We start from the raw sequence: 12681 nt of genomic DNA, 5'->3' as shown, positions 1-12681 counted from the left end.
CGCTGGCAACCGCCAATGACTTGTGTCAATGGCCAGTCCATCCACCATTGCATTTTTTAGAGATTGGAGGGAAACTCACACACTTCCTGAACAATTGGAAATTGATAGCGATAGAGAGAGTTCCAACAACTCACAAAGGAAAAGGCTTCTACTCTCACTTCTTCCTGATCCACAAGTAAGGGAAAAAGTGGAGACCAATCCTCGACCTCAGGGCACTCAACGTGTTCCTAAAGAAGCAATCGTTTCGTATGGTAACACTCCAGGAAATCTTGGGACTACTGGAGGAAGGGGACTACATGACGTCCTTAGACCTGCAGGACGCCTACTACCATATTCCTATCCTCAAAGGGCACAGGAAATACCTCAGGTTTGCTGTAGCGGGGCAGCACTACCAATTTTGTGTCCTCCCGTTTGGCCTCAAATCTGCTCCACGGATATTTACCAAATGCCTCTCCCCTGTGGCAGCCTTCCTTCATCAACAAGGACACCAGGTCTTCCCATACCTGGACGACTGGCTGGTAAAGGCACCATCTCCGACCGGCGCAGCCAAATCCTCCAGCGCCTGTCTAGATATTTTCCACCGACTAGGTTTGACCCTCAACCACGAGAAGTCGACACTGGTACCCAACAAGGTCATTACATTCCTTGGAGCGACTCTAGACACGGAACGCGTCAAGGCTTTTCCCTCTCAGGAAAGAAAAGTCAAACTCATCTCCCTGGCCCCGTCAGTGGCATCACGGAAGACTTTACCGGTCCGCACCTTCAAGTCCCTCCTCGGCATGATGTCCTCAGGCATCATCCTCCTTCCCCACTGCCGCCTCAAGATGCGCCCACTCCAGGAGGAGCTGACTAAACAATGGACACAGAGTACAGGATCATTCGAGGACCGCATACGAGTCACTCGAACCATGGTCAACCACTTACAGTGGTGGAGATCGCTCAAACACCTGTCACAGGGATTGCCGTTCCTGCTTCCCGCAGAGCCACATGTGATAACAACGGACGCATCCCTAGAAGGCTGGGGAGCGGTACTCCAAGAACTCCAGATCAATGGCAAGTGGACAAAACAGGAGACACAGCTCCACATAAACCTATTGGAGCTAAGAGCGGTCTTCCTAGCTCTACAAGCTTTCCTACCACGCATCCGAAACTCCCCAGTGCTCGTCAGGACAGACAACACCACGACGATGCACTACCTGAACAAGCAGGGGGGGACGCAATCGCTCTCACTATCGCGAGAATCGCAAAGAGTCTGGAACTGGCTTCTGGAACATGGGATAACGCTGAAAGCGGAGTCCGTCCCGGGCAAGGACAATATCTTGGCGGACGCTCTGAGCAGAGAGGGGTCTTCATCCCACGAATGGGAGCTAGATATGGAAGTGCTGAAACACATCTTCGCGGAATGGGGAACTCCACGAATAGACCTCTTTGCCACGAGAGAGAACGCCAAATGCCCAAGCTTCGCAGGCAGGCATCACCACTCAGGAACCCTCGGAAATGCATTTTCCATCGCATGGCGCAACGTCTTTGTGTACGCCTTTCCGCCATTTCCACTGATACCCAGGGTTCTCAGGAAGATGAAGTCGGAGCCCTGCACTCTGATTCTGATCGCTCCATTCTGGCTGAGGCAGCACTGGTTCACTGACCTTCACCGCCTCTCTGCCCAGCCACCTATTCGCCTGCGTCAACATCCAGCTCTGCTCACAATGTCCCAAGGGACAGGTACATCACCCGAATCTGAGCTCTCTAAAGTTATCAGCTTGGCTCCTGAATACCAGGAATTCAGCCACCTAAACATCCCGCAGGAGTGCAGAGATGTCCTTGCAAAGGCTAGAGCGGACAGCACTAATAAAACTTACTCACTAAAATGGAAGAGGTTTTGCTCTTGGTGCGTGGCAGAGGGCTTGCACCCCTTCCACATCACTCCACAGCAGCTGCTCCCATACCTACTACATCTGGCGCAATCGGGCCTTGCACACGCATCGATCAAAGTGCATCTGGTGGCGATCTCGAGATTCACCAGGACTTCTAAGGGTCCATCTCTGTGGGCAAACAGACTTATAAAGCAGTTCCTTAAAGGTCTCTTCAGGTCCTTCCCACGTCCAAGACCGATCCCTCCGTCGTGGCACCTCAATGTGGTCCTTCACCAATTAATGAAGCACCCCTTTGAACCCATCCATAGGGCAGACATCAAATTTCTCTCATGGAAAACGGCCCTCCTCCTGGCTTTGACTTCTGCCAGAAGGGTCAGTGAGTTGCAGGCTCTCTCAATTCAAGATCCTTTTATGCAGTTCAGGGAGGACAGAGTCATTTTACGAACTAATCCTCGGTTTATTCCGAAAGTCCCCTCGGACTTCCACCTCAACGAACCAGTGGTACTCAGGTCATTCTTTCCAAATCCTACCACTGCAGCCGAGAAAACCCTACATTCGTTGGATCTGAAGAGGTGTCTTAAGTTCTACATTGATAAGACAAAACACTTCCGTAAATCATCTCAACTCTTTATTGCCTTTAGTAGACCAAGGAAAGGCATTTCAAGGTGGATTTCCTCGGCGATCACCTTTTGCCATGACAAGGCTGGACGACCTTTGGACTCAAGAGTCAAGGCTCATTCGACAAGAGCCATGTCCACGTCTGCGGCACTGTTTGCTGGAGTGCCGGTATTGGACATCTGCAGAGCGGCGACCTGGAAGTCCTCGCACACCTTCACCAGGCACTATTGCCTGGATACTGAGCTGATGAAGGATGCAGCAGTGGGCCGAGCAGTGCTTCGCCATCTATTCCAGTGAGGTGAGCCTTCCGACATCCCTCCATCCTTTACTGGTATGCACATTCTTTTACTAATATTTACATGACAATGCATTTTGGTGGTTTGCAGTCGCACGATATGTATTATCTCCAGACTCATATATGATGTTCCATCAAAAATGTGCATAATATATTGCTTGCTACTCTGATTCAGGCATGTGAATCTATGAAAGACACCCAAATACTGGATAAGAAATGCGTTACTTACCTGTAACTGCAGTTATCCAGTATTAGTGTCTTTCATAGATTCACATGCACCCTCCCGCCTCCCCTGGAAGGACTCACCTATCTCTCTAACAAGTTTACGCCTACCTAGCTTGGTGCTGTAGAAAATCTGAGAGACCTAGGCTCCTAACAGGAAGGTTCTAGAAGGAGGTAGTAGCTGATTGGTTGGCTTCTTTACTTTAGTCCTTTTTACAAAAGGACACAGATAGGCCACTAAGGTGGGACCTTTGGGCCTACTCTATTTTGGTCCTTTTTACAAAAGGACGTGGATAGGACACTAAGGTGGGATCCTTAGGCCTATTCTTTTCTATGTATGTCTCTAGGACATTACTTTTTTATATACCGGAGGCTCCCGTCTCGACGACGGGGAATGATTCAGGCATGTGAATCTATGAAAGACACTAATACTGGATAACTGCAGTTACAGGTAAGTAACGCATTTCTTCCAGAGTTCGAATGCCCTTTTGTGTCTGTGCAAACCTACTAACTTGCATGGTTTAAGGGTTTTCAACAACTCTTCTCTAATCTTTTCCCATATTAAGAAATGTTGGAAATTTACTCCTGACAATGGCAGACGTAAACCTTCTTCCACAGTTGGGAAAAAAGTGGCTGGAGGGAAAGTGAACTTGCAAACAATCAGATTTTCGCATGAGCAAATCTACACATGCAAATTTGCTCATGCTAAAATGCAGTTCACATATTTTGGAGGAGTATTATTTCTTGTCCTACTTCTGTAAATTATTGGGAATTCACGAAACCCGTATAGCTGCACTTAATGCAAGGACATATACCATGGGTGCATTTTTGAGACTTTCTTTAATAATTGGGCCCCTAATTTGGTCTGGGGTTGACCATGACCTTTTGTGTTGATTAGAATTCTGTCTCTCTCTCTCTCTCTCTCTCTCTCTCTGTATCGGCTTGCTTCACTGACAGCATTCTGCTCTTTCACAAGGAGCATATCGGCACGCAGAGTAGTTTTGTTCAGTGCCAAGAACTAATTATTTTATGTATTTATTTGAAAGGTTTTATATAGCGCTGGCTAGACCCGGAGGTATCAGAGCACTTTACATGAGTATCAGACCATAGTTACAGGTTAAATCATTACAAAGGTTACACAGTTATTAGAGCATAGCTACATTGTTACAAGTTAGGTTGAGACAAGCAATAAGGACAATATGCGTAAGGGAAAAAGCAGGCAAGGGGAGAGATTCATTGTAGGGGGGTAGGAGCAGGGGAAGTAGACAGCGAATGAAAGGAGGGAACGAAGAGGGGTAGGGTGACGGGGGCACAAACCGGTAGACCAGTAATAGCTGCGTCCAAAGTCCAATAAGCTGTGATCCCGGGGAAGTGGATTACTTACCAATATGCATGATGATAAAACTAAATTTGACAGCATTTTCCAAGGCAATAAAGGTGAGTATGCTCTAACTGGTTAGGTCAACCTTTTGAGGCTACCGTGAATGACACAGTTGGTCAACTTTCAGTCCTCCATAAACTGAGCAACAATTTTGAATGTTCTATGCAACGCAATTTGAATAATAACTGGTACATATTTGTCTACAATATTGTTCTTGTTATGAGGAAGGCTAAAATGTGCAACTTCTCACAATGACCATCAAGAGGTTTATGAGACTGTTAAAGAAACAAAAATATAACCCACAAGTTGAGCCAACATCTCTGTAAGCTCATAGCGCAAAGAGGCCCAAATCACAAAATTGTGTTTTAGGCGCCTGAGCCATGACATAAAAGATGGAGATGGTGAAGTGTCTCAAATGGCTTCAGTCTAGTGTGCAGGGCACTCTTCAAACAAAGGAAAAACAATAAAAGGGAGACAGTTATTGTAAACCAGTGCTACTGATGGGCATGGTTTTCTGATACATAATTTAAAAATATGTATACATAACAAAGAAGATATATTTTAATAATCCAGGTCGTCATGTCATGCTTAGTTTTAAATACTGCATGGAACTTGCCAAAACATTGCTTTAAAGATGAGAGAATATTAAAGACTCCCATCACAGGGCGCATGGTTGAAGTGGGAATGCAACGTCACCTCCGAGGTAGCATCCCACATCAGGGCCACCAACATCTCTGGTTTGTTAACTTCAGATGAGCTCCTGGGGAAACAGAGCTAGGAATCCACTGAAACACTTAATTACATTTCAACTGAAAATTTTAATATTTGGGAAATGTTAAAGTAATTGACGGGCAAATTTTGGTACCAGAAACATTATTATGAGCAGAACTAGGCACAAAAAAGTGAAAAGTTCGGTTTTAAGAACTAAAAAATTCTATGTATAAAAATAGTTCAATATATTCCAATACTATCATTACCAGTACAAGCTACACACATCTTTTTTGTGGATATACATAAAATTCAACACTGAAATGTTGACCACTACCATGATTTCCAAGTAATTAAATGCACCTCGATTAAATACCCGGCAGCATTCTGGCAAATGGGTCTCTTCTGAAAGTGCCCATATCTGTCTAGCACTAATCACCATTTTTATAAACATATGAGCCTCAGGTTGGGAGGCAATTGAAGAATTTATGTGAATAAGGAAAACCTGGGTCACAAAGAACTATCATCAGAGCTAGTAGGGTCAATAAAGACCTATAGTAAGTGGTATGTGTGTGCTTTTTGAGACCAATAACAATTTTTGCTTTTGCCAATGTTTGTTATAATGGTGAGGGCCCGGCAGCTCCCATACCAATAAGGTTTTACAAAAATCATGCCAAAACAAGACACGCATTGCCAAAATTAAAAAGCTGACCACCAATTTCAGACCACCTGGCTTTGACAATGCTTGTTTCTTTTTGTTTCCCATAATCTTTTTGAAACTGGTTACTCTGATTTTTAGGAAATTCTAGCATGCATCAACACATGTTACTAAATGATGCTGAAAAGAAATGGTACCTGAAAGTTTATAGTAGTTTAGCAAAAAGTTTTTTTCCTGCTTTAATTTTTTTAATGAACAGAGTTTATTGTAAAGAAAATAATCATCAATCTTGCTTTCAAGCTTCTGCAAATATTTGCATCAAATTAGAGAGCATTTATGGAGCATTATACATAGCTTTGTACTGCTAAACTTTGAAAACGTTTGTACACATTTTCATACTGGAACCAGTGTCAGTAGTGCAGTCAGAGCTTACAACATTTACTTGGAGTGCTCACCCTAATAAATTTATGAACCATAAATACAAGTTTGAACAGCAATAATATATTGACAAAAATATTACCTTAACTGCAGACAGTGCCCTTCCCTTATCCATAATGTGGTACTGCAAACGGGCAGCCAAAGGGTTTGTGCTGCAGGGGGTTGGGCCTACTTGTCCCAAGGACAGAATACACATGAAAACTTGTTGCCCTTGACCCCAAACAATATGTCCTGGGCGTCGGGCTATAGGAATTCCAAACCCATGGACCTGAAGCCTGTCAGCAACTTTGGCCGCCCGACTTGCCTGCTGTGGGGCATCCTGTAATTGCCGTCCTGGGAGGAGCTGGTGTGGTCGAGTGGACAAGAGGACAGATGGGTGTGGGAGATGGTAGGGGGCTTCGGGAGAGGGTCATAGAATAAGTGTGAATGCTGTAAATGATAACAAGAAGAAATGTAGAAATGCAAAGGCAGCCAAGGGGGTTTGAGTGTAGGCGGAAATAAGCAGGACTGCTTCACGGCACGCACACAAGTTTGATAAGAGGCAGCAGGGGGAGGGGAGAGAGGAGGGAGCCTGCGCCTGTTTCCCTTGCAGGAGCGAGCAGGAACCATCTGTTAATTACAAACCGATGGCTTGAAAGCTCGCTTCCGCAAGGGAATCGCCAAACCTGCACGCGTTGCCATTCAAAGCAATGCAATGCGTGCACGTTTTTGACTGCAAAACCGAATCGATTTCTAACGGTCTTTTTCCTAAGCAGCGTGTGTGCGCTGTATCGGCGAGACCTAAAAACACTTCAATTTAACTTCCTGTGATTCGTTTTTTTACAGCTGTGTTGGGGAGAACTGAAATAGCGCTGCCCCTTTTAATGGATTTTTCTAAAATTAGTAAACCTCAGCAACCACCAGTACTGACTTCTTTTCTGCAATAGGTCTTAGAAATGGGCTGGATGAATGGATTTTATTCTCCCAATCCCAAAGAATTTCTAGGCAGCCTGATCCACCTAAGTAATCGGCTGTGGCCCAGATTAGATCAACCTGAAGAATGTACCTCAGAACATGATCAATGCTCGGTGCTCTGAGAATGTATCTCTATGCTGGGGTAAATCCGGTGTGTTTGGATTTTACTATATAATGCAGTGATTCCCAAACTTTTGTGAACCACAGTGGAATTTTTAGAGCGACAAATTTGTGTGACCCACCTACCTTTAATGGAAATGAGATTGGCAATTTTTTAATGTATCCAAAATAGTCTGTGGTAGCGCACTTTTAATTACAGGCAGCCCATTTTCCACTGAAATGGATTATATTGGTCATATTTATCAAAGATTTGTGTCGCCCTTGCGCCACGCAAGAAGGTGCAAGGGTAACACAAAACCTAGAATGCCTCATTTATGAGTTTTTGGTGTGGGGCAGAGTCGCAGGCCTTCCCGCTGCTCTGCCCTACGGCATAAGAAAAAGGCAGGAATGTGCAGTATATATCTGATATGGCACATTCCTGTTCTTTTTCCCTGCGCTGGCGCACAATGAGCTGCTGTGCGCCAATTCAGGCACCTTTACACCACGGTGCAAGGGTGGCTGCGTTGCGGGGATGATTGTTTTTGTACAGTAAAGGAAACCGTCTGCACAAAAACAATCACCAGGCTTTTTCCTCTTTCCAAGTGTGCTGCAGAATGCAGCATACATAGAAAGAAAAAAATTATGGAGAAATAAAGATATTTCTCCTCGTTATGCCTCCCTTACGCATCCCATGGGGAGGCATAGGTTTTTGGTGCTTCCTTAGAGTTAAGATTCCTTGTAAATCTGGGTCAGTGTCAAAAAACCATGGATGTTCCTGGGGTTACCCCCAGCAACACCCATTTCATGCCCCTTTAATGCAGAAAACTGCGTTACATGGAAAATTTACAAGGCAGCAAAAGTGGCTTAGTGCTACCTGGTAAATATGGAGCAGGCTCCTGCGCGACCTGAGTGTCACAAAAAGTGATGCACAGGCGACACAAGGGGCTTATAAATAAGCCCCAGAATATTTACCAAGCCACGCATAGCCCAGTGTGGCTTGGTAAATCTGGAGTAACGCTAGGCAGCTTAAGTCTCGCTACCTTGCATTGCTTTTCCCCCAGTCGCGGCTACTGGCACTATGGAGTGGTGGGGGCGGCATGGCAGCAGGAGCGTCTAAAGGGGAGCGAGGGTGGTTTGGGGCTGAATACTTTTTTTTACATGCATGTTGCTGCGGCTGCCTCTCGCTTCTGTGCCCCGTTCTGCTGCTGCCGGCAGTTCCTGGGGCAACAGACTCTCCATCCAATGCAGACGCTGCTCTCATACTATGAAAGCAGCGTGGGGATTGGCCAGAGCGGGCTGGTTTTACACTCCGCTCAAGGCACAAGGAAGTCTGTACCTTTCTCTAACCCTGCTGTAGAATTCCGCCGGGTTAGAGAAACCTAAGTGCGCATGTCTGTTTGACCACCCTAGGACAACCGGCCAAATCGACATGCGCACTTAGAAGTGGACTACATTACTCCCCCCACCCACGAGGAAAGAGGAAAAAGCCTCAGGGGATTGTCTGCAACACAGGCCCCCTTGCACCATGGTTCAAGAGTGCCTGCATTGGCACTAGGTAGCAGTTTGTGCGCAAGCGCAGCCATAGAGCTGGAATGCGCCATCTTTTGATAGATATGGTGCATTCCTGCCCTCTCTCATGCATCGCAGCAAGGTGTCTTGCTGCGTTACGTGAAATAATAGATATTGCTCTGAATCCGCACATATAGTTTTACTGACAAAACTAACTTGCACACAATGGTAATGTGTGGAAATTGGGTTTCAGTGAATCTTTATCTTAATGTGTGCATCACCAAATAAAGGGGGATATTTACAAGAAAATGTCAGAGCACGGTGTTATGACAAATTTGGCAACGCCCGCTCCGACATTTTCAAAACGCAGGGATGCCCTGTATTTACAGAAATAAGGCGCACCTGCGTTTCCGCTGGTCCTAAAAAAGCTGCCTAGCGCCAGCGCAGGCGCCCTTCCACCATGTTGCTAGGGTACCTGCGCTGCAGAGGTGCCTTCCTCCACATAAACAATCAATAATGGCGATGTATTTTTTCTGTGTGTACTGCAGAATATAGCACACATAGAAATAGCAATAAACTAGGAGAAATGAATAATTTCTCGTATCGCCCTTCTAAGACCAGATATTACCTGGCCTTAGTTTTTGGTGCTGCCCCAGCCTTTAATATCTGGGGCAGTATCATAAAGCAATGGGTGTTGAGGTGGAACGCTCACTGTAACACAGATTGCCTGTCCCTTTGGCACAGCAGACTGTAGTGGAATGGGAATATTTAGAAGGTGGTGTTAAACCACATGAAGTCGCTTAGCGCCAACTTATAAATATGGGGAATGCTGCTATGCCACCGGAGCGTCAAAAAAAGTGACACTGCTGTGGAGTTAGGGGGCTTGTAAATATGCCCCAAAGTGTCTTGATTTGTTTTGATCCTATTAAAATCTTTGTTTCCATCACATTTCATAATTACACATTAATTTCCTGCATTTTAGCTTTCTTAACTGCTGATGTGTACAGTTAATTTACAGGTATTTACATTTATTTGTGTTACAAAAAATGACTACTGCCTTTCCTTTCACAGTCCACTTTACTCTTCTTTCTGTGACTGCAAAGTGAGAGGAGTTTGTAAACGCCAATCCCCAGGTTAAAATGATAAGCAACAGTGTGTCAAATATATCCTGACAAAACCCCTGCCTTAGAAGCGCAGCAAATGTGACAAAGATAAACTCAAAATTTAACTGCCATCCTCATTTATTGCTTGGACTTTCGTGACACACCAAAAATCTGTTTGTGATCCATAGTTTGGGAAACACTGGCTTGTTATGAACCTTCAGGGAGCATTGTACGTGACATCTGGTTTTTAGGCAACTTTGGTCCTTCTCGGCATGCTGTGGACAAATCATACAACAGTGGAGGATTTACTATCTGGTAACCAAATAATTTTGCTCTCTGATGTACCACTACCACCCTTGTAGAATTGCCGGTGTTGACCCCTCAATGGATGGTGGAAAAGCAGCCTGTCACACAGACTGTGCCATTTTGCCTCACAGAATACCTCACCAATTCTCACTTTCTGCTCACCATTCAGTGGTCAGCAGTGCTGGAGCAAGAGTTTCTTGATATATTATAACTATTCCTTTGCCTTTATCTCTCAGCTGTTGAAGACAGTTCCACTAGGAAATGCATTTCGAATCTAGTGAAACAGACCAGACGGGATTTTTGTGCAGCAGTATGGAGAAAAGAGGTTCTGGAGTCTCTTTTTTTTAAGTAACCTACTCTAAAAGGAAAGGTTTACAAGACAAAGTACGGCCAAACATCAGTATGAGACGCCAAAGCGGGTCTCAGTATAAACCAGCCAGTCATTGACAGACCTGAGGTGTTTGATTGGCATGCGAAGGGAAAGGAGGGGCGTGGTGGAGGAATGGGACATATAAGCACACTACTATTTGCAAGCCTTCAAAAGCAGCCATTTTGAGCAGTATTTTATGGTCTCTTCACCAGGTGGTGGTAGTTGTAAATCGCTGTGTATATATCATAAGAGAATGAACATTTATGCAAAAAAGTTTACGTTTTTTCTCTGGCTGGGAATGTTTAGCAAAATACAGAACGGTAATCTTTGAAATAGTTTTATAAGGATTTAGCAAATACATATAATTAAAAAGAGCTTTTCAGGAAGTGAAAAATGTATTTCTGTGTAACATATTGATCTTTCAACATAGTTGAAACATGGCCAGAAGAAAACCAAGACATATGCGATACGAAGAGGAGTTCCACGCTTGTTACAGAGACGGTGGTACAAGCTGCAGAAGTGTGTGCTCCATTACTAGAGGGGAAGCCTCCTGATGACGTCTGTGCTACGGATCAAAAGCCATTTGTTAACCGTGAGATTTCGAACATTGGTGTGTGTGTGCCCGAAGTACCCATACAACGTAAGATGTCTGCAGAAAAAGCAGATGTTTGTGAAGTAAAAGAGGAGGTCAAGTGTACAACTGGCCCAATAGTACCTGCACCTGATGATCCTTGGAAATGTGATGAGGATCTACCAGCTCAGCAACCACCTCCAGCATCTCGTCCATCTTCCCGTCCACCCTCCCGTCCACCCTCCAGTCCACCCTCCCGTACACCCTCCCGTCCACCCTCCCGTCCAGCCTCCAGTCCACCCTCCAATCCACCATCCCGTCCACCCTCCTGTCCATCATCCCGTCCACCCTCCCAGCCAACTTCTCGTCCACCTTCTCGACCAGCATCAGCAGAGAAACATGTAGAGATAAAACTAGAGACACCTGATTCTTGTCCTGTAGTGCCAGAGCCAATAATAAAACAAGAGCCAATAATGAAACAAGAAGACATTAAAAAAGAACCCGTTGATGCCTGTCCTGTAGAAGATAAACCAGTTTCTAGGCCACAGACACCACCAGTCTCTCCACCCCCAGAAGTACCTACTCGCCCTATCACACCAGACTCATGCATTTCAAAACCAGCGTCTCCGCCTGCATCCCGGGCCGCTTCACGACCCGCTTCCCGCCCTGCTTCCGTTCCTCCTTCCCAACCACCTTCCCGTCCCCCTACACCATCTGATGTGAGTAAGACTCCTGAAGTTACACGCCCCAAAAGCTCAGACATTGATGGTTGTGTTGTTCTAACCCCGCCTGTTCCCGGAACTAGGTCAATTACACCACCAGCTTCAACTCAACCTCCAAGTCCTATTCAACCTGCTACACCTACTCCTACTCCTACTCTTTCTCCTACTCCTACTCCAACTGGAGGGCCAGAGGTATGTACTGTGCCATCCCCGCGACGGCAGCCTTCGCCTACAGCCAAAGAGGTCTGCCCAACGCCTACTTACTACGAACCTCCTTGTGAACCAACTACTGCATACGTGCCTGCACAAGATAACACCATGGCCCGAATTGTTAGGGCCACTTCAGAAACATATGCTAATGTGGAACCCAAGCTGGTTCAACGTGTCCCTGAAATAGGTCAAGCCACCTGTACAACACCTCCTTACCAACCTCCTGGTAATTATATGATGGACCAGGGAGGTCCAATGTATATTGAGCAAATTCCTCAGGAAATTCTAATCCCAAACCAAGGTGGTTCTAGGCCGCAAGATCGTTCGCCACAAGGCTATGGAAGTACATATCCTTACCAGAGTATCCAGTCTGGTGCTATGCAGCAAGCATGTATTTCAGATATGCCCCAGCAAGGACTCATGCCAAACCAAGGTAAGAACATTTGCCATTATAAAGATTTGCTCACAATGTTTTTTGTTGTTTATTGTCTTTATTGTTATTTTACATGAAAATACAAAAAGAAGAAACCACATCAACAGTTCAACAGTGCAGCATGATCCCCAATACACATATGCGATGTACAGGCCATGAGAAGCTCAGACTGGGCATCACTGAGAGGTGTCATACACCTGGGTCTTTTCC

General features: G+C 45.3%; 1 protein-coding gene across 1 annotated transcript in view; it reads left to right on the top strand.

The window, feature by feature from the left end:
* CABYR (calcium binding tyrosine phosphorylation regulated) overlaps nt 1-12681 on the top strand; it is a 262867-nt gene that overhangs the window by 112910 nt on the left and 137276 nt on the right. Inside the window, exon 4 of the mRNA XM_078687416.1 lies at nt 10966-12471. Within this exon, the coding sequence (XP_078543542.1) occupies nt 10966-12471 (1506 nt within the window). The remainder of the gene's footprint in view (nt 1-10965; nt 12472-12681) is intronic.

The sequence above is a fragment of the Lissotriton helveticus genome, chromosome 4_1, assembly GCF_964261635.1.
Source record: "Lissotriton helveticus chromosome 4_1, aLisHel1.1, whole genome shotgun sequence".
Lineage (NCBI taxonomy): Eukaryota > Metazoa > Chordata > Amphibia > Caudata > Salamandridae > Lissotriton > Lissotriton helveticus.
This window is presented reverse-complemented; position numbering and strand designations above follow the sequence as displayed.